Source organism: Rhinopithecus bieti, unplaced genomic scaffold, assembly GCF_001698545.2.
Source record: "Rhinopithecus bieti isolate Rb0 unplaced genomic scaffold, ASM169854v2 scaffold_77662, whole genome shotgun sequence".
In the NCBI taxonomy this organism is placed as follows: Eukaryota; Metazoa; Chordata; class Mammalia; order Primates; family Cercopithecidae; genus Rhinopithecus; species Rhinopithecus bieti.
The window spans coordinates 59,394-81,000 of NW_016829485.1; the positions used below are offsets into that span (position 1 = coordinate 59,394).

General features: G+C 60.1%; 1 protein-coding gene across 1 annotated transcript; it reads right to left on the reverse strand.

Moving 5' to 3' along the window:
* Positions 1-1,383: 1,383 nt before the first annotated feature.
* Positions 1,384-19,381, reverse strand: ZNF316 (zinc finger protein 316). Its single transcript, XM_017864776.1, is given in 20 exon segments — positions 1,384-3,577; positions 3,579-3,604; positions 3,606-3,634; positions 3,637-3,730; positions 3,733-3,828; positions 3,830-3,916; positions 3,919-3,948; positions 3,950-4,141; positions 4,143-4,181; positions 4,183-4,590; positions 4,593-4,636; positions 4,639-4,669; positions 4,672-4,731; positions 4,734-5,509; positions 14,000-14,113; positions 14,651-14,777; positions 15,526-15,635; positions 15,835-16,220; positions 16,628-16,765; positions 17,627-19,381. Coding segments are annotated over 20 exon segments (3,324 nt in total). The 5' UTR covers positions 17,770-19,381; the 3' UTR covers positions 1,384-3,183.
* Between the last annotated feature and the right edge of the window lie 2,226 nt (positions 19,382-21,607).

The following is a 21,607-nucleotide window of genomic DNA, read 5'->3' on the forward strand; positions in this document are numbered from 1 at the left end:
TTTTTTTTTTTTTTTTTTGGTGAGATAGGGTCTTGTTCTGTCACCCAGGCTGGAGTGCAATGGAGAGATCATAGCTCACTGCAGCCTCTGCCTCCCAGGCTCAAGCAGTCTTCCCACCTCAGCCTCCAGAGTAGCTGGGACTACAGACATGTGCCACCACACCCAGCTAATTTTTGTATTTTTTATAGAGACAGAGTTTTGCCATGTTGTCCCAGCTGGCCTAGAACTCCTGAGCTCAAGGGATCCACCTTGGCCTCCCATAGTGCTGGGATTACAGGCATGAGCCACCACACCCAGCCTCATTTAACTTTTCTGAATAGACTGTAAGATCCTCAAGGGGCTCCATTTTTTAAACTTGGTCTTTGTATTTGTCTGCCACTCAAAAGTCTGTTTCAGACATGGGGTCTCAATACGTTGCCCAGGCTGGCCTTGAATTTCTGGTCTCAGGAGATCCTCCCAAGTAGATGGGACTACAGATGCATACCACCATGCCCAGCTTTATTTTTTTTCTATTGAAATGTTAGGTTGCTCTGGCCGGGCACGGGGGTTCACACCTGTAATCCCAGCACTTTGGAAGGCCAAGGAAGGCAGATCACAAGATCAGGAGCTCGAGACCAGCCTGGCCAATATGGTGAAACCCCATGTCTACTAAAAATACCAAAAAACTAGCCAGGCATGGTGGCACATGCCTGTAATCCCAGCTACTCGGCAGTCTGAGGCAGGAGAATTGCTTGAACCAGGGAGGCGGAGCCAAGATCGCACCACTGCACTCCAGCCTGGGTGAGAAAAGAAGTATTAGGTTGCTCCGTTCTGATGCCTCCAGATCACATTTGATTACAGCAGTTCTTATTTTTCAGACCCATAGAGAAAGGACAGGAGAGTCAGAGCTGATCGTGGGTTACCATGTGATAAGAATAAAGAAATCAACAAATCAGCTTTAAGGCAGGTATTTTGGGGCCCTGGGGATGTGCACCTTGCCCTGGTACTGGAACAGGTGAGCCCTGGATGAGCCACATGGTGCGGGGGCCTCTGAGGAAAGGGCTGGGAATGTGTTTGGACCACCAGGAAGGGCACCTGGCCCCTCGCTCTGGCCTCCGGAAGCCTGGTCAACACCTTCACAAACAGTAATGGCCCAAGACAGGTGTTTGCACTACATCAAGTGTGAAGAGGGTGAGGGCCACCAAAGAAGACGGTGGGCATGAGCAGCACAGGGCCACACTGGCCTGGGGCTGACTCCTCATGGGCCATCCTAGGACCGATTCTAATTTCTTAGAAGAGAAAATCTTTTAAAAATATTTGCAGAAGCAAGTTGGACCTGAGGCCGCACAAAGCCTCCCCGACGGGTTCCAAGAAGTGGCAACAGCATGGAGTCCAGTCAGAAACTCAGTTTGTCCACTCTTTATTAAAGCCAGGCCCTCCTGCCAACGGCTGCAGGACAGCTGCTGGGGCCCAGGAGGGACAGGGACAGCAGATCCTGGCCATATAGGGCTAGAGCTGAGATTCCCAGAGCCCCCGAACCCACCTTGCCCTTGGCCCTTTCTGAGACTCCTGTCCCGCAGAGAGAGGAGAAACCCAGGGCTGAGGCCATTACCCAGCACACCGATGCCTCCCTGGGATCCCTGCTCTCCTCACCACCCCGCCCCGCAATCTCACCCAGCCAGGCTAACTGACCGCCACCACCCAGGCCCTCTTCCCACCCACCAACTACCGTGCCTCCTACCCGCCCCCAGCCCAGGCAGCCTGGCTGCTGCGCTCAGCCCCCAAGGCCATGTCTACACTAATGTGGAAGGAACTAGGTCTATAAGGAAATGCAGCTGCACCAAAAATCCGTTTCCTGGCCCCACTCACAGTGGCCCCAAAAGCATGAGGGGAGGGAGGGCTTCACATGAACTACACCCCAGTTGCCTGCCCAGTAGCTTCCATGGGCCCAGTCCGTAGGGTGGGGCGCCCACCAGGCAGGGGCCTTGCATAGTTGGGTGCCTGGTTTGTCACTGAGCCACGGCTCAGGTCCACACCCCCCAGAAGTGGACAGCCACTGTGCAAGCTGCCAGGACACGGGTGCCTCAACTAACCAATTTGTGAAATGGGACTCTAAACAGAAACACTACTAGTGTAATGACAGAAGCAGAGTTAAAGGGACCTGCGGGTGTCCTAGGGCCCTAATTATGGGATGTGGGGGAAGATCCTTCAACCAACCTCAGTCGCTCTAAGTGAGCGCTGGGCTCCGAGGACGGAGCGTCTGCCTGCTCCAGGAGACGGGCAGCCCAGGGAAGTGAAAGCTGGGGCTCAGGGCTGCGAGGGCCTCGGGCGCCCAAAGATGTCTGAGTTTGCCACCTCCCGCTGAGGGAGGTGAAAGTACCAAAGGACTGAGAGAAGCAGAGACCAAAACCGAACCGGTGCGGCGGGCGCCCGGGTGCCCTCTGTGCCCGTGTGGAGAGAGGACAGCAGGCGGCTCGAGAATAAGGCTTCAAACTCCTTCTGGACCCTGTCAACACCCGCGACTCGTCTACCTGGCCGTAAGTTTGGTATCTGGCTTTTTACTCCTCCTAGATTCTTTAGGCCATATGAGAGGTGGAAATAAATATCTGCAGACGACAAGTTTCAAGTTTTCCCATTGGAGCTCCGCCCTTTGGAAACCTACAAGGTCTCCCCTCGCCTCTGGCAATTAAACCTTCAGATGACCGGGAGGCCCTAAGTCTCCCACTGAGGAATGGGAGGAAGTGGTCAGCCAAACCCACCGGCCTCCCAGGCATCTCGCCGGCCCACCTGCGTGGCTGGACCCCACCCTCCCGTGGAGCAAGGGTTTTCCCCTCCCTCGCCGCCACACCCGGTTGCAAACGCACATGTCCCTTGCTCCCTGGGCCACCCAAGTCGGAATCCGGGTAAAATAAATAGCATCGCCCGCCAACTACCGCCCTGCTTCACAGCCCGGGCCCACCCAGGGAATATCGCAGTCTCCGTGTGGGTGGCGCCCAGGCCTCGCTGCCTCCGCGCTGCTCTTCTCTCCAGAGCTCCCCACGTCTCCGGCTGAGCTCACGGACCCGGCGGGCAAGAGACTCGGGGCCGCAGTGCGGGGGCTGAGGGAAGGCACCGCACCCAGGACTGGGACCCTCAGCCTCCCGGGGCCCGAGGAGCGAGGGGCCGGTGGCCCTGCAGGCTGCGCTGCCATCGGCCCCGTGCCCCTCACAGGACGCCCTCCCTGTAGGCGCCCGAGGGCCCGGCGAACGCGGCCTGGTGCTCGGAGCCGAAGCTTGTGCCGCCCGCGAAGCGAACTTCCAGCAGGGCGCTGCCGCGCTCCCCCGGGCCAGCGGCGGGACGCCCCCTTGGCGGCGCCTCGGGCTTGGGCGTGGGGGCTGGGGCCGAAACCCGAGCCCGCCGCTGCGGCGCGCCGCGGGTGCGCTTCATGTGGGTGAGGCAGGTGCGGAACTCTGCGAAAAAGCGGCGGCCGCAGTTGGCGCAGGCATAGGCCGCTCGCCCGTGTGTGTGCGCTGGTGCTGTGACCAGCACAGGAACGCTGCGAAAAGCGCTTGCCACATCAGGGCACGGGAAAGGACGTTCGCCCGTGTGGCCCGCCTTGGTTGGCCAGATGGGAGCGCTGCGCGAAAGCCGCGGCCGCAGTCGGCGCAGCGGAAGTTTTCTCGCCCGTGTGAGTGCGTCACGTGAAACGTTGAAGTCCGAAGCTGTGGCCGAAGCCCTTGCCGCAGTCGGGGCAGCGGTGCGGGCTTCTCCTCGGCTGTCGAGCCACTGGTGCCGCGTCAGCGCGGCGCTCTGTCCGAAGCGCCGGCCGCACTCTCCGCACGCGGTGGGCGCTCCCCGGTGTGCGCGGCCCGTGCGCTGTCAAGTGCGCGCGACGGCTGAAGCCCGCGCCGCCACACGCCGCCACACGGAACGGTTTCTCGCCGGTGTGGGCCGCGCACGGTGCGCCGCCAAGTGCGAGCCACGGGCGAAGGCGCGCGCCGCACTCGGGGCACGGGAAGGGACCGCCTCGCCGGTGTGCGTGCCGGTGGGCGCCAGGGTGCGAGCCGTACACGAAGCTCTTTGCCGCAATCGGGCGCAGCGGTGTGGCGCCTCTCGCCGCGTGTAGCGCTGTGGTGGCCAGCGCAGCCCGGCGCCCGAACGTCTTGCCGCAGTCGGAGCAGACTCCACGGGCTCTCCTCCCTCGCCAGCGCGGCCGGCGCGGGGCTCCGCGAGCAGGGACTTTCCGACGGCAGGCCCGAACGCGCGCAGGCGCCTCCGCCGCCCCGGCCCCGCCGGCGCCGAAAGGTCGAGGCCAGCCCTGTCCCCTTCCACCAGGGAGAGCGGGCCCAGGGGCGCAGGGAGCGGGCGCCCGTCGACCGGCAGCCGCTCTCGGAAGTCGGGTAGGCCCAGGAGCGGGAAGCTGTCTGGGTGCAGCCAGGACTTGGGGTGCACGGGGAAGTGGAAGCCCAGCGGGTGGGAGGAGGGGCCTTCGCCCTCTCCCAGGCCATTGCCCAGCTCCAGGAAGCGCCGGTGCGGCGCGGGGTCAGCCTTGCCGCTGGGGGTGGGCGCCGCCTCCTCTCTCTCCTCGGCCGCGGCCTCCGCCTCTCCGTCCGCTTCACCGGCTTCAGGTCCCCCCAGCCCCTGGGCCCAGGGTCGGTTCCCTCCGGCCCCGCGGCGCCGCCGTCTCGCCGGGCTCCCGCCGGGGGCCGTTCACCACCCGCCTTCCGCACAGCCCCGCCGCGTCTGGTGGCGCTGGAAGTCGGCGCGCCAGGCGGAAGGGCCTGGCCGCCAGTCGGGCAGCCAGTGCGACGGTCGGCCGTGTGCACCGCCTGGTGCCGCGCCAGCGCCGAGCTCTGGCTGAAGCTGCGGCCGCAGTGCGGACACGGGTAGGGCCGCTCGCCCGTGTGCGTGCGCTGGTGCGTGACCAGGTAGGAGCGGCGTCCGAAGCCCGCGCCGCAGAAAGCGCAGCGGTAGGGCCGCTCGCCCGTGTGGATGCGTCGGTGCGTAACCAGGTGCGACTTGTAGACGAAGCGCTTGCCGCAGTCCGGGCACGGGAAGGGCTTCTCACCGGTGTGCGTGCGCTGGTGGATGGCCAGGTGCGAGCGGTACACGAAGCCCTTGCCGCACTCCTCACAGCCGAAGGGCTTGACTGCCGCGTGGTAGCGCTGGTGCTTGGCCAGCCGCGAGCGGTGCGGGAAGACCTTGCCGCACACGTCGCACGTGGTCTCGGGCCGCCCGGCCAGCGGAGCCACTGAGGCGGGGAACGCCCAGGTCGACAGCAGGTTCGCACCCGGCTCCCGGCCGTGCAGGAAAGGCTTTGTTTCAGAGCCGTCGGCCAGTACCCCGAGGCCGCCTTGGTCGGGGCCCCACCTCTCTGGAGTCTGCGCCGAATCCGAGTCGTCGGGGCCCCACGTCCCAGGCACGTCGCCCACGCCGTAGGCCGCTGACCAGAGCCCTGGGGGCTCGTTCTCCTCCTCAGCCACCTCCGCCAGGAAATCCTCATCGTCTTCCTCATCGTGGTCCTCTATGTCGTCCGTCCAGAACCAGGCTCCTGAAGACGACAAAGGCAGGCCAGAAGAGAGAGGTAAGTGAACTTGACAGGAGCCTTTGGAAGGTTCCTGTCCCGAGAAATCAGGGCTTCTGAGACACCACCAGCAGGACCTTCCTTCAGTCGGACAGGGCACTTCCTTTTGCCGAGTGAGTGGTTGCCCATGCCCCACTGCCAGTCCTGAACAGCCACAGGGCAGGAAAGCCGCCGCCCCCAGCTAGGAACCTGGGGACACGCAGCACACGAAACTGTCCCTCCCAGGAAAGCCAGGGCTCCCGTCCAACATCTCTTCCAGACTGCAGGCTCCCTCCAGGGCTTGCCACCTGCTGAGGAATGGGGCAAACTCTAGCAAGGGGTGAGACCCAAGCAGGGATCCTGTGCTGAGAAAACCAGGTGGAGACGCTGGGGCCGTTTTCCCGAGAGCTCCCCCTCCCTGGCTTTCCTGGAAGACAGCGAAGCCTGCGGGCCCCTCCACAAGAGAACCTGCCTTTGTCAGCTCTAAGCCTTTTTTTTTTTTTTTTTTTTTTTTAAGACAGGAGTCTCACTCTGTCACCCAGGCTGGAGTGCAGTGGCTCGATCTTGGCTCACTGCAACCTCTGCCTCCTGGGTTCAAGCAATTCTCCCATATCAGCCTCCCGAGTAGCTGGGATTATGGGCTCATGCCACCACGCCCTGCTTTTTATTTGTTTTTTAAAGCTCACTGCATCCTCCACTTCCCAGGTTCAAGCAGTTCTCCAGCCTCAGTCTCCCTAGTAGCTGGGATTACAGGCACACACCACCACAGCTGGCTTTTTTTTGTATTTTTAGTAGAGATGGGGTTTCGCCATGTTGGCCAGGCTGGTCTCGAACTCCTGACCCCAGGTGATCTGCCCGCCTCAGCCTCCCAAAGTGCTGGGATTGCAGGCGTGACCCACCACGCCTCGTCTTTTTTAAATTTTGTTTTGTTTTTTGAGACGGAATTGCGCTCTTGTTGCCCAGGCTGAAGTGCAATGGCGGAATCTTGGCCCAACGCAACCTCCACCTCCCAGGTTCAAGCAATTCTCCTGCCTCAGTCTCCTCAGTAGCTGGGATTACAGGCGTGTGCCACCACGCCCAGCTTTTTTTTTTCTTTTTTTAAAGTAGAGACGGGGCTTCTCCATGTTGGTCAGGCTGGTCTCAAACTCCTGACCTCAGGTGATCCGCCTGCCTCGGCCTCCCAAAGTTCTGGAATTACAGGGGTGAGCCATCGTGCCCGGCCGTTTGTTTTGTTTTTTTTTTTTTTGAGACGGAGTCTTGCTCTGTTGCCCAGGCTGGAATGCAGTGGCGTGACCTCGGCTTACTGCAACCTCCACCTCCCAGGTTCAAGTGATTCTCCTGCCTCAGCCTCCCGAGTAGCTGGGACTACAGGCGCCTGCCACCATGCCCAGCTAATTTTTATATTTTTGGTAGAGACAGGGATTCACCATATTGGCCAGACTGGTCTCGAACTCCTGACCTTGTGATCTCCCCGCCTCGGCCTCCCAAAGTGCTGGGATTACAGGCATGAGCCACCACACCCGGCTACTTTACTTTGTATTTTTAATAGAAACGGGTTGCACCACGTTGACCAGGCTGGTCTTGAACTCTTGACCTCAGGTGATCCACCTGCCTCAGCCTTCCAAAGTGCTGGGATTACGGGTGTGAGCCACCACGCCCAGCCTGTCAGCTCTAAGGTTTGCTCACCTCCCCCATTCAGACCCTCTCCCACCAAGCTGCACCCGTGCCCTCTCCCTTTGGCCCTCCGAGGCACCTGTGCGGGCAGCAAAGAGCATGTAGATGGAGTTGGCTCGGTGGGGCTCCTATAGATGGCTGATACACCTAAGACACTGTAGGCCGGGCACGGTGGCCTGTAATCCCAGCACTTTGGGAGCCCGAGGCAGGTGGATCACGAGGTCAGGAGATCAAGACCATCCTGGCTAACCTCTACTAAAAAATACAAAAAACTAGCTGGGCGAGGTGGCGGGCGCCTGTAGTCCCAGCTACTCGGAGGCTGAGGCGGGAGAATGGCATGAACCTGGAAGGCGGAGCTTGCAGTGAGCCGAGATCGCGCCACTGCACTCCAGCCTGGGCGACATAGCGAGACTCCGTCTCAAAAAACAAAAGACACTGTGACACACCCAGGAGGGAACTGATGTCTATGGAGCAGGCACTAAGTCACAGGGAACACAGGGATGACACCTGGCCTGTGGCCCCATATGCTCCAAGGCACCTTCATGGACCCTGCCTGGTGTCCACCCCACAGTCTCAGCATCTGGAAGGTTCCAGCTCCCACAGCTGGTGTGGGAATCTCGTCCTCACCCCACCTGGGTCCCCTGCCAAGGCACTGGCCCATTTTAGCCATCACCTAGCTGGATAAGCTTGGACCACTGAGTCCTGCCCCTAGGGGGGAAGTCGGAGCCCAGGAGGTCCCAGTGCGCCTCGGGCGGCCCCTCATGTCGCACGCTGGCCCCCACCAGGCTGCATGGCCTTGGCACTGCCTTGTCCCACATGCATTCCATATGGGGACCTAGAGCCTCAGGAAAACACAGACCCACACAGGCCTGGCTTCACTGTGAAAAAACAGGCATCATAGAAAAGGGTCAGAAAATGGGTTACTTCATCTTTCCCATTTCATGATACTTTCTCGGTTTACTATTATAGTAAACGTAAGCTTGAAATAAAAAGGTTTCTTGTCACTAAGTTGAGTCTACCTCAAACTGCCACCCACAGCCACTCTGTGCACAGAGCAGCAAAGAAAAGCCCAGTCCCCATCAGCCCAGTTCCTGTTTGGCAGCAACACTCCCCAGGTCCGGGAAGGCTGCTGCACCCCAGCCCTAAGCCCCAACCCTACAGGGTAGGGAGGCTGGCAGAGAGCTGGAAAGGATCTGATCCTTAGGCTCTGATGCAGGTCTTGGGTTTAGAGATGCCTCCAAATGGGGAAGGTTCAAGCCTAGGAACAACTACGATTTTGTAGCAAGACGCATCGGCACCTCAGGAACCAGGCAAGACTCAACGAGCATTTACTGTACAATAAGCCTCAAAGAAATGGACTCCCAGGCCAAGTGCAGCCTTGCCCATAGAAGTCTCAGCTGCCCAGAGCTGGGAGGCTCCTCCCAGCACCTCTCCCTTGATCCTGAGTGCAGCAAGGAAGCCTCTCACTTGGGGAGGTAGGCAGGGAGCCACCCTCCCAGTAGGCTCTGTAGAGAGGGCACCTCCCACCAGCTCTGGAGCTGGCATGGCCGCCTGTCCAACAACTGAGACAAGGGTGGGCCACATTCCAGCATATGGCATGGTGATAGGCCACCACTGACACCGAGTGTGGGACAGGAAGGGCATCCAAGTCCCTGGGAAGTCTGAGCTGGCTGCACTCTGAGGGGAGCTCCCAGGAAGTAGCAGGGCCCCTGGGAAGGGTCCCAGAGGGAAACCAGCCTGCCCCAGGCCAGGCTCTGTTGAAGTGGATGGGAACATCCTTGACTGAGGGTGTTCAGCCAACAGGACTCCAGGGACATGGCCCCAAGGGCGTTTGCTGGCTCTCAGATCCAAAGCCCTTTTTTAGATCTAAGTGAGGCCTCCTCACAGCTCAACTCATCAGACCCAAGACTGGAGGCTGACTAGGAGGGGTTGGCAAATGTTTCTCAACAGCTGGGGGGCACTGGGGCAGGAACCATGTACAGCAGCCCAGGGTGCCCAACACCTGCTTCCTCCAGAATGCAGGGGACAGCGGAGGAGAAGAGACCCTGGGGCTGGCGGTCCTTCTCCCCTGCACCTCACCTTTAGGCCTGAGGACTCTGGCCTAGCAACATTCAGCTAGGCTTCCGGGAAGATCCCGAGGGACCACAAGGCTCAGCGGTCAAAAGCAGAGGCTGACCAGAGGCTCAAAGTTAGCTGTCTAGGGAGGGAGAAACTTCCAGAGTGTAGCCACAAGGACCTTCACAGCCTGTGTCCTGAACTGGGAACACTAAGACCCCCCCATCCAGCGGCAGGTGATAGGAGCTGATGGAGGGGAGACCACCCCAGCAGGTTGGGTGCCAAGGGAATGAATGAAAGGCCTCAGGGCTTTCACAGGAACTATCTCCCCCACCTCCCTCCACAGGCGCCAGCACTGGGCACAGCTGCTCCCTAGCACGAGTGGCATCTTTAGAGGCTTCCCTTCAAATCTTAAGGCTGAGATGTTCCTCAAGGGCTCACTACTCCACTGTGCCCACCATAGTAACCCTCCTGCAGGCTGAAGCCCCACATCTGCTCAGTTGCATCAGGACGGCAGGGGCCAGGCTGGGATGCTACACCATCTCTCCCTTGGCTTCACCTCAAAAGGCAGCTGGAGGGCCCGGGCTCTGCCTGGGTGTGAATTCCACTCCTACGACGCACTGGCCATGGACCCTGGACAAGGCCTTAAATCTGAGTTTCCCCATCTGTAAAATGGGTCGATAACAGCACCAGTGGATAAATCCACTTGGTGGGACTGCTGCAAGGATGAAATGCACATCCATAAACACCTGCGATGCGGCTGCAGAAGCACCTCCCAGGGTCGGGTGGTGCTGCTGCCACCACGTGTCCCTGCAGATGCCGAGGCCCCTGCTGTCCATCCCATGCTTTCTGTTGGTCATCGCTCAAGTTGTCCCCCAAATGTCAGGCGATGCTCCTTTCCTGCCATCAGGCCCTGGTGGCCACAGATCCCCACCAAGGCCTTTCCTCTTGAGGCTGGGCCACAGTCCCTAACCCTAGACAGGGCCCTGGCCAGCCCTGTGCCCAGGAGGCAGGCTGCCTCCTGGACTGGACAGGAGGGGCAGGGCACCCTCCAGCCCACACTAGGGCCTTCCTGCTCACCAGTGGCTGGTGCGTGCCAAGGCCCTCAGGGAGGCCCTGGATGCACAAAGATCCCTAGGGAGGGTGGTCATCGGCATCACCAAAGCCGAGCATTTACCCAGAATCCCACCAACACAACTGTAGGCTCTCCAGCTTCTATCCCCAGGCCCTGGCTTAACTATGCAGGAGGCAGTGGTAATCCCAGGGGCCAGCCAATGCCCCCAGCAGCAGAGTCCCCGGAACACGTCTGGTAAGTGCCCTGCCCTGGGCAGAGGGTGGGGGTCCTATGTAGGACACTAATCACAGGGGCTGTGGGGAAAACAGTGGCCCCACAGCCACATGCCTGACCCAGAAGACACGGTCCCAACCTGCCATGGGATACCACACACATCTCACATCACTCAGGGATGCTGCTTAGTGTAGCCCATACACATCACCCATGGCAGCAGGCGCCACCATCTACAACTCCCACCCCTGGGCAACCTCTGCCCATCTCGGAGTCTGGAACCTGCCCTCCAGGCCCAACCTGACCTGGGCCGCACGGCGAGTCTGCAGAGTGAGCTGACTAAACAGCCCCACTTCTCTCCCTCTGACAACCCATCCGCTAGGGCCTGGCCTGGAGTGCAGGCTGTGGAAGTCAGTTCTGAGTGAGGCCAACACCTGCTCCCTCCCCTCCCCCGGCTGGTGCAACTTTCTCTATCCAGACACAAACTCCAGATGGCCTTAGAGAGACCCTCCCTCATGGGGGACAGCAAAGGGAGGAGGTGGACAAGGGTGACACACCCAAGTTCATAGGCATTAGCAGCCCTCCCTTCTGCAAAATGTCAGGGAGACGAGGGTGGCACTGCCCCACACATTGGTGCTTGGGGGAGGTAGGGTTCTCGGGCACAGCATCTGCACTGGGATCTGAACCAGCCACATAGCCCTGGCCAGGCTGCCAGGTCTGTAAGGAGGGGGCCTCCTCTGAGGACAGGTACTGGTCCTGCCCCTCACTGGGGCAGGTGACCTCAGAAGGGCCAGTCTGCAGTGGCTGAGGGGGTCATCTTGGAGGGTGGAGAGGCAGCCCCACAAGTACAGGGCTGGCCTGCCAGGCCAAGGCCACTGGCAGCCACATGAGGCCTGCAGGCACCCACAGCCACAATTTTCTCCAGGCACATTCTTCCTCCAGTGCAGACCAGAGCCGGCAAAAAACAGAGTTCAACCAGGGTGGGGATCTAAGCCAGGTAAGGAGAAAGGCAGGACAGGGGAGGGGCAGGAGGGGAAGCGTGGGGCTACAGCATGGCTTAAGGGCAGGTGGGGGCTTCAGCAGCCCTCAGGAGGGGTGGGTCCTGATGAGCGCAGTGCCAGAGCCCAGATGTCATTGTGGCCCAACTCATCAAGGAGCCCAAGAGAGGGACACACTTGGCTCTTGCAAGACTCCAGTCTAGAAACAAACTCTGTCAGCCTGGGCACAGTCAGCCTCTGTCCTGCCCCAGCGATCTCAACCAGCTCAGCTGGCCAGAAATGAATGCAGGGGAGGCAGGGAGCACTGGGGGAGTGGGGAGCACTGGGGGAGTGGGGAGCATCAGGGGAGGGTAGCTACTCAGTACACAGGCTATGGGTCACATTTCAGAGGCCACCGTGACACACTCACTCAGGGCCAGGGGCATCCCAGGCCTACCAGCCCCAGCACGATGAGCAGCCAGAGGGGGCGCAGGGGGCACTGGCCCAGCCAGGTGCGCAGGCCACAAGGGTCCTGTCGCCTGGACTGAAAGGGAACCACTCAGGCTCAAGCCTGCACAAGGCTCTACCCCTAACCCTTCAAGAGGCACAGAGAACAGGAGCACAAGTAGACCACATGCTGAGGGACGGGCCCCACGGGCCTGTGTCCCCTTCTCCTCCTAAGAGCGTCACCCACATCCCACACTCATCCCGGGGGTAGCAGTGATCTTTCTTGCCAACCAGAACACTCCTGACTGAAGCCTGGGAAATGTTCCAAGAGGGTCCCCAAGTGTCTGGAGAATGGCAGCAGGAAAGGCCTCCTACAACGACACAGAGAGGAGGCTTCAATGACAGTTCAGCTCTGTGTCTCCACCCAAACCTTATCTCCAATGGTAATCCCCAAGTGTCATGTCAAGGGAGGGACCTGGTGGGAGGTGATCAGATCATGGGGGCCGTTGCTCCCATGCTGTTCTCATGATGATGAGGGAGTTCTCACAAGATCTGATGGGTTTTTTTTTTTTTTTTTTTGAGATGGCGTCTTACTCTGTCACCAGGCTGGAGTGCAGTGGTGCAATCTTGGCCCACTGCAACCACCACCTCCTGAGTTCAAGCGATTCTTCTGCCTCAGCCTCCCAAGTATCTGGGACTACAGGCGCACACCACCACACCCGGCTAATTTTTGTATTTTTAGTAGAGATGGGGTTTCACCATATTGCCCAGACTGGTCTTGAACTCCTGACCTCATGATCTGCCTGCCTCCGCCTCCCAAAGTGCTGGGATTACAGGTGTGAGCCACCGTGCCCAACCTATTTTTTTTTCTTTTTTAATTTTTGACACAGAGTCTCACTTTGTCACCCAGGCTGGAGTGCAGTGGTGCAATCCTGGCTCACTACAACCTCTGCCTCCCGGGTTCAAGCCATTCTCCTGCCTCAGCCTCCCAAGTAGCTGGGACTACAGGCACACGCCATCACGCCCAGCTAATTTTTGCATTTTTAGTAGTGACGGGGTTTTGCCATGTTGGTCAGGCTGGTCTCAAACTCGACCTTGAGTGATCTGCCCGCCTCGGCCTCCCAAAGTGCTGGGATTATAGACGTGAGCCACCACACACCAGTATTTTCATTTGAAAACACATCTATGCGGTGCTCCGAGTCTACCCATTGCCCCTCCTGACTGGCATCACCCAGCCCCAAACCAGACACCTGTGGGCCAGGGGCCTCTGCATAGCTCTCTGATGCTAGGAGCCCCTCAGACACCACTAAGAACCTCCACGCAACTGACAGTGTGGCATCCTCCAGTGGGAACCTGAGTTCAATTTCTTCAGATGAGTAAAGGGAGCCTTAGAGTTGAAGGAGCAGAATCAGAGCTGGGCCTGAGGTTTCCAGGAAAATTCACCACCCTGAACGCCTTCTGCACCCATCACTCCAAAACCTCCTCTCCAGAATGCCCCAAGCTGCCCACCCCGTTCAGAGTCCTCCCCACGGTGCTCCAGGGAGAGCAAGGGAGACTGCGGGGAGCCTTTTCCCAGACACGGCGGCCAAGTGGGCAGAGAAGCAGAAGGACCAGCTAGTGCTGTGTCATTAGAAGGGCCTCCGCGATGGCGTGCTGGGCTCCTGCACCTGCCCTGGCTCAGCCACCACCTGACAGCTGGCCCCTCACATGCAAAGAAATTCACAGGCTCCAATGTGGGACAGGGAATCATTTTTAAAGGTTCCTAGGAGGAGCCTCTAGGTTCTCTAAGGACCTTAGAGCCCTCAGACCTCTCTGGAACTTGAACCACCAGAAGCCAGGCAGCAAAGGCAGAGGTTGGCACAGGCCGGCGACCCCCATATCCACAGAGCCCCCTCCATACCTCACTCCTCAGCACAGATGGTCAGAGGTGCAGTCAGAGGCACCAGGTACCAGGTCTGCAGAGAGCTCAGTGAAGGCCAAAGTTTGACAACAGCTCCGAGAAGTTGTCAGCACAAACCACGAAATTCCATCCGCGCTCACCTGTGTAGACACCAGTGACGATGTCTCCTTCCTCAGGTCGGGGGCTATCTGGGACCCAAGGTTCTTCCCCTTGTTCCAGCCGGAAGATCAGATCAGGCTTGGGGATTGGGTATCCTGCCAGGAGAACAGACAACGGCTACAGGCGGCTCCCGTGGGCCCTCTGCTGCCCTACGGCCCGTGCTGCGCCACCGCTCGGTACCCCTCCCCCTCCCCCTCCACGTTCCCAGCATTAGCCCTCCCCACCCCTCCCTGCTCCAAAGGGTCCAGGCATTCCCTTCCCTGTGAACCCTTCCCTGTCCTCCCCTGCTCTCCTCCCACCAAGCCCCCCCAACACCTTCACCTGCAAGATGCCCACACTCCTCCTCCTCCCTCTCCCTCCTCACCCCCAGAGGCTTCAGGGGCCATACCGCAGAGACCAGAGTCAGACTGCCTCCACAGATGTATCACCTGGCTCAGGGCGTTGCCTGGCCAGTGACATCCCCCGCCCCACCCAGAGGCCATGGGGTCCTAGGGCTTCCCTGGGAGGTGGGCTGGGCCCAGCATCCACCTTTGCAAAGACCCTGGGATTTGAAAGCTCCCCTGTCAGACAGCTAAGCCCCTGGCAGCCATCACACCAGGCTGCCTCTTGGGGACAAAAGGTCCCATCCTTACCCAAGGACACCAGAATCCCATAGTTCTCCTGCATGACTTCCTGATAGAGGCCCCGCTGGTCTGCTTCCAGCCTTTCCCACTCCTCCAGGGAGAAGTACACAGCCACGTCTTCAAACGTCACCAGTCCCTGGGAAACGGAGCCCCAGGTGAGAGGCTGAGGGAGCCCTTTACAAAGAGCCACAGATGATTGAGGCCACTGAGGCCCTCCAGCGTGGGTGTCAGGGGGACACAGATGCCCAGACGGCACTGAGGGCTTTCAGGCCTTGCTGCAGCCCTGGAAAGCAGGGGCCAGATCCCAGCCAGAGAATGGGGACTCAAGCTCAAAGAGGGTGAATGACCCAGCTCATAGGGCAGAGCTGTGGCTCATGCAGAGGTCAGGAGACAATGAGCCCTGCCCCCAGTTCCTCTCTTCATGCAGTGTGGCTCAAGCCAGTGCAACGGCCACGTCAGCCATGGAGGGCCCACTCCTGTGTGGACAAGCAGGAGCAACTAAACTGAGCATGGGCACTGGCGCCTGACCTGACTGGGCAGCAGGAACCCAGACCCTGGACGTGTGACAGGCACTCCAGGTGCGGGAGCAGCCAGCCTTGGGGGACAGCCAGGCCTCTGAAGTCGCTGTGCACAGTGCCGTTGAGTGGGTGGCAGCCAAAGCGATCAGGACAACCCAATGCCCAGGAGAGCAGGACCACACCCCTGGGCTTGGGGCTGGACACCCAGCCGCTTCCTGTGGCCCCTCCCAACTCAGGGCCACGGCCCAGCCTGGGGACCCCAGTGCCGTGGCCGCTGCCAACAGATGTCTCCAGACAGCAGGTGCCGAGGCCCCGGGGGGAACCCTGCCTAGGTTACCCAAGCCCCATACGGAGAGGGCAGCTCACCTGAGACCCAGCCGTCAGCAAATCATCCTCGTCCTCATCCTCCTCCTCCTCCTCATCCTCCTCCAGGTCCTCATCCCTAGGAGTGGCCGGAGCCCAGGAGGCCTGCAGGCCTGCGGGGAGAGATCTCTTAGGGCCAGCTGCCCTGAGCCCCCAGCCTGCAGGGCCAGGAGCCCCGGAAACACCCTCATTGCAAAGCTGGGCTTCAGCTCCACCCTATCGGCCCAAGAACCCTCCTGACTTGACCAGGTCCCTGGCCTGGCCCACCTCAGCCCCATTCACCTCCTCCCCAAGGCTGGCTGCTTTTCTTACCCTTTTCCTGAAGAACTGGGGACTTGGCATCACCACCATGGCTAAGTCGCTCCTGGGTCCCTAATGCCGGAGGCTGCTCCTCTGCCAGCACCTCCTTCACGTCCTCCTCCTCCTCCACGTCCGCCTCCACCTCCACCTCGGCCACCTCCTCCACCTGCGTGTCCTCCACTACCTCTGCCACACCCTCCTCCTCCTCTTCCACCACTATCTCCTCCTCCTCTTCTGCCACCTCCTGCGCCTCTTCCCCCTTTTCCTCCTCCTCCTCCTCTTCCTCCTGGTCAGGGTCGCACTCTGCCCCGTCCTCTGCCCGCTCCAGCTGGACAGCTGGGGAGTCGGGAGTCCTGTGGAGTGCCGCCATCCTCCCTGGGAGCGAGCCTCCGCGTGGCCTGAAACGCAGATGGACACCAGTGATGCGCTGCTCTCAGCACACCACACAGGTCCCCTCACAGGGTCTCCCACAGCCTGGCAGGGGCGCGGGGAGCAGGACTGACTCCTCCTGTTATGTAGTTGAAGGCAATGGAGATGAGGGAGGACCAGGCCTTCCCATGGTCTTCCCCTGCACCACCAAGACATTCTGTACCCAGAAAGGCTGCCCCAGGAGCCCCTCCGCATGAGCCCTAGGATGCCAGTCTCAACTCCTTTTCACAAAGAACTACATGCCTGGTGTGAACTGCTGCTCTTTCCTGGAGTAAATCAGCCATTTCTCCCAGTCTTTATCCACAAGGAAGTATCACACAGCCCGAGGGTGGCCCGTGTTTAGCCAGAAGGATACACAGAACAAAGAGACGCTTACCTGGTCCTCAACACACATGAACCAGGCCAGCAGGGAACGCCAAGAAGTCTCAGCACAGACAGGCTGCAGGCACTTGCAAGGCAGGACGGGGCTGGGAGGAGAGACAGGTGCCGGGAAGCCAGCAGGTCAGGCTCCTTCCTGCAGGACATGGGAGAGCGGGGGCTGCGAGCCAGCGTCACCTTCATGTGCCCTCAGCCCTCGCTCTGTGAAAAGTGCAGTGCATGGCAGACACACAGCTCATTGCCAGACCATCAGGAGGACAGGAAATGCCTGTGACATTTCAAGTTTGGGGATCAGAGACTCTTAAGGGCTGACTTATCAAAGTCCCAGAGGCTACAGGGTCCTACTCTCTCACTGACATCAGGGACAGCTCAGCCCAGAAGCTCAGGGGAGAGGCAGCCACACCGACACAGGGTCCAGGGCCATGGACACAGCAGGATGGGATCTGCTGGCCCTGGGACCCCTTGCCCCTCCCCACTGCGTGTCCTTCACCAGCCCCTGTGAGGTCTCAAGGGCAGGGAAGAGTCACAGAGTTGATGAGTCCATTTCAGTGGCTCCTTTCTGGGTATAAACCTGAGACCTGGCCCATCACCCAGGACACACACCATCAGTGTCTCCGGCCTCAACAGGGCCATTTCCACAGCGAGCCAAGCCCAGAATCCAGGGGCTGAGCCCATGAGCCCCAGAAGCATCCTGGAATGTCAGGCCACTTGGCCACACAGAGCACTGGGCCCACCCTAGTTCATCCAGCTTGAGCAGTGGACACTGTCTGCCACAGAACTCCTAAAACAATACAGAGTGGCCTTCATGAGAACAGTCCAGACCACCACACCTGGTGTTCTTACGGACACAGGAGAAAGCTGCTCCATGATTACCTCTCCCTCTGTAACCCATCACTTCTCTATCAATTAGGCAGCTGTGTTAGGCCATTTCTGCATCGCTGTGAAGAAATACCTGAGGCTGAGTAAGTTATAAAGAAAAGAGGTTTCATTCACTTACAGTTCAACAGCCTGCACCAACAGGGCACCAGCATCTGTTTCTGGGGAGGGCCTCAGGAAGCTTCCACTCATGGAGGGAGGCAAAGGGGCAGCAAGAGAGAGGGAGGAAGTTCCACACTCTTTTAAAACAACCACATCTCTCATGAACTGAGAACTCCCTTATCACCAAGGGGATGGTGCTAAACCATTCATGAGGGATCCGCCCCCATGAGCCAATCCCCTCCCACCAGGCCCACCTCCAACACTGGAAATCACACTTCAGCATGAGACTGAGACTGGAAGGGGACTGATGGAGCCTAGATGTTTGTTCCCGCCCAGATCTCATGCTGAACCATAATCCCCAGTGCTGGAGGTGGGGCCTGGTGGGAGGTGACTGGATCATGGGGGCGGGCCATCCCCTTGGAGACAGTGAGTAATGAGTGCTCGCTCTGCGTTCACAGGACATCTGGTCGTCTTTAAGTGTGTGGCGCCTCCCCACTCACTCTCTCTTGCTTGTTCCTGTTTTCGCCATGTGACATGCCTATTCCCCCTCACCATCCACCATGATTAAAGGCTTCCTGAGGCCCCCTAGATGCCAGGCAGATGCCAGCACCATGCTTCCTGTACGGGCTGCAGAACCATACGCCAATTTCACCTCTTCTTTATAAATTAGCCAGTCTCAGGTAGTTCTTCACAGCAATGCAAGAACAGCCTGACACCTGGACAAACAGCCAAACCATAGCAGCGGCGCGTACTCGTTTCCTGAACTGCTTTGAGCAGCTGCCTTAAAATCCACTTTAGTAGCCAGGAAGCTCTGAGCATTCACACAGGCCCACCCAAGTCACGGGCTGGGACACACAGGCATCCAGAAGCCACCTCTGTCCCAAAGGTCACCTGTGCCCCCTCACTGGCTCCAGCCCCCTTTCCAGTTTCAGAATCACTGACCCCCAAAGACTCAAGTCACAGAACTATGCCTGGGAGCACCGCCCCAACCTCCAGCCTCTCCCAGAAGCCGGCCTTCTCAGTGTCCACAGCTCTTTGGCGTGTGAAGATGCCTGAAGTGTGGAAACGCATGCTCTGCGTGTTATGCTCGCCACCTCCAGGAGGACGCGGCCCTGCCCAGCACTCAGGGCGCTGGGTACACTCAGCAACGGTTTCCCAACCGCCACCCACTTGAGGCCCAGAGAAGGGCTTTTCTCTTTCAAGCCTCAGGCCGCAGATTCAGGCTGGGCCTAGGTGCCATGCCAAGCCCGGCAGAGTTGTCTCCTGTCTGGCCACCACCTGAAGCAGCAACTTTCAACTCCCAGAGCCAGGCCACCAATATGAGGACACAACAGAAGAACACTTCATGGCTTTGGAATAAAGTGGCTGCATGTTCCTCTCATCTCAGGCCCTGTGTGTGCTATTCCCCATCCTCGGAACTCTCTTTCCCTCTTCCTGGGTGATCTTCCGAGGCAGCCCCCGGGGCCCAGTGGTGATAGAGTTCCCTGTATTTCTTCCCTCGCAGCACCTACCACATCTTAAAAATACACTTATGAGACTGTCTTATCATCTCTCTCCCTGCGTGTGGTCAGCTCCAGAGCGGCAGAAGCTCCCTTTGCTCATGTCTGACTAGCCCCCACACCAGCACTTAAGAAGCATTCACTGACTAAAAGAATGTCTGAAGTCGCCAGCCAATGTGATGGGCACGGGATTTTTAAAACTCAGCATTTTGGCCCTACTGTCCTGTTCCAGAACAGGCTGACCACTGCTGGTTGGTGGGACCCTTAGAATTGGAACTCACCCCAGAAGCAGTGGAGAGTCTCTGCCTCCAAAGAGGACACCGAGTTCTTTCTCCCAAGAAGTCCACCCACGGATGACCAGAGAAGGTGAAGGACCAGCTCCTACAGAGGTCAGAAACACAGCCAGACATCGTCCCCAACCCAAGATTCAGAACAGAATGGTTTGAAAACCAGACCACAGCGGGCCGGGCAGTTTAGATTCCAGCAACTCTCCCTGGGTTATCTCTGCCTCCCCAAGTCCCGCACTCTTTCCCTCCTCTTGCCAGCCTGCCAGTCCACTGTAAACACTGCTCACCTCTCCTTCGGCATCCAACTCTGGGTCAGAGGCCACAGGGGGCCTCATCAGCATCAATCCCAAACCAGAGGCCACCAACTTCATCCCAAACCCTCATTTCTCAAACTCCCGACCTCAGGTGATCCACCCGCCTCGGCCTCCCAAAGTGCTGGGATCACAGGCGTAAGCCACCTCACCCGGCCCCAAACCCTCATTTCTACCAGGGTCCTGCACTCTAGGATACGGTGCTGCAGCCAACATTTAGAATGGGAGGTGACAAGATATCTTCCAAGAGAAAAAGGGAGGGAGACAAGGACAGGAAGAAAAGAAAAAGCTTGAAAGTGGATAGAAACTCTCCACAAAAGCTCCAAAGCCACGGAAACCCAACTCAGAGGGTGGGAGATGTGGGGGTGTGCTTGTGTCTAGCCCCCTTCATTCCCTCTGGGTGGCCCCCACTGCCCTCAGAGCCCTTCGGGTCTTCATGCCCTCCTGGAAGACTTCCTTCCCCTACCACCACGGTCCTCACTGTCTGTCCTCGGATTCTGGATCCCCTTACTCTCCTGGGTTTGCTCCTGGTGCAGGTTATTTCCAGGGGGGCCATCCCAGGTCCCCCAGGGTAGCCCCCTCACCACCCCACCTGGCTCCCCAGGCCTGCCCACACTTGTTGAACCACACCAAGCACCAAGGTCTCCCCACACAAGCAGAGCTGGGGACCTCATCCTCCTGGTATCTGCACTTCCTCTTGCCCATCAGGTCCTCGACCAAAGCCCAGCCCCTTTCCTACCTCTGCTGCCACGCGGGACAGCCCAGACCCCATCCAATCTCAGGGATGGGTGTCCCTACCCACCTGCCGGCAGCAGAAGACAGACGAGCAGCCCACCGGGGCTCCTTCTGCAGATGAGGGACAGCCCAGTCAAGGCCCCCAAGGTCACAAAGCGGGCTCCTGGGGCGACCGGCCGGGCGCCTCCCGCTCCCCAGGGGGCGTCCGGAGCCTCCTCCTCCTGCAGAGACCCAGACGGTGACAGCCCCTCCTGGATGGGTGTGTCCTGGGGGCGGCCGCGGCCCAGCCCCTGCCGCTACGGCGGAGAAGGTGTGGGCGAGCACCCCGAGGTGTCACGCGTGGCCTCCCGGGCCTGCCCCCTCCGCCTCCTGCCTGGACTGGCCCCGGGGGTCGGCAACGCGCAGGCCCGGACGGGAGTCCGGGAGGCGGGGGCGCTGCCGCTGAAGGTCCGACCCGCGCTCCGTTCCGACCCCGCAGGCCCCGGCCCAGCCGCCTCCCCGCGGCCTCCCCCGTCGAGGGCCAGCCGGTGCCCCGCCGCCGCGCCGCCCCCGAGCGCCAAGCCCGGCCCGCCGCCCGCACCTGCGCCTGCGCTGCCGCCCACGCGCCCACGAGACCCACTCACCGCGCGGGCCGGCTTGGCCGAAGCCGCGGGCTGGACACCGGGCGGGCCTGGGGGCCGGCCGCGGGCCCGCGCTGACACAAAGTGACGGGCCCGGGAGCTGCGCGACGGCGGCGCGTGGGCACCGGAAGTGCCGCCGGCCGGCCCCGCCTCGCCCGCGCCCGCGGGGGGAGGAACTTCCGGTCACGCGGGGGCCGCGGCGCGGAGCTGAGAAGCGCGGGTTGCGGAGGTTTGCCCAGCTGGGCCTCGGACCGGGCGTGCAGGGAGGGAACGGGAGCGTCCTCGACACTTGTGGGGCGTCCACCACCTCGCCCCGCTCCTGGACACCCCGGCCAGGTCTGGGAGGTGACCCCGAGGTCCCGCCGCCTAACCCTTCCTCGAACCCCAGCCCGGCCTAGTTCATCAGGGGGCGCCCGCTGAGGACCAGGCCTCGCGCTGGGGCCCCTTCGCCCGTCCACGGGGCCTGCCCCGGACCCCAGGACGGTGGAGGGAGGCGGCGACCTCTGTGGTGGGGAGGGGGCCAGGTGTCCGCGCCTCCGCCAGACCCC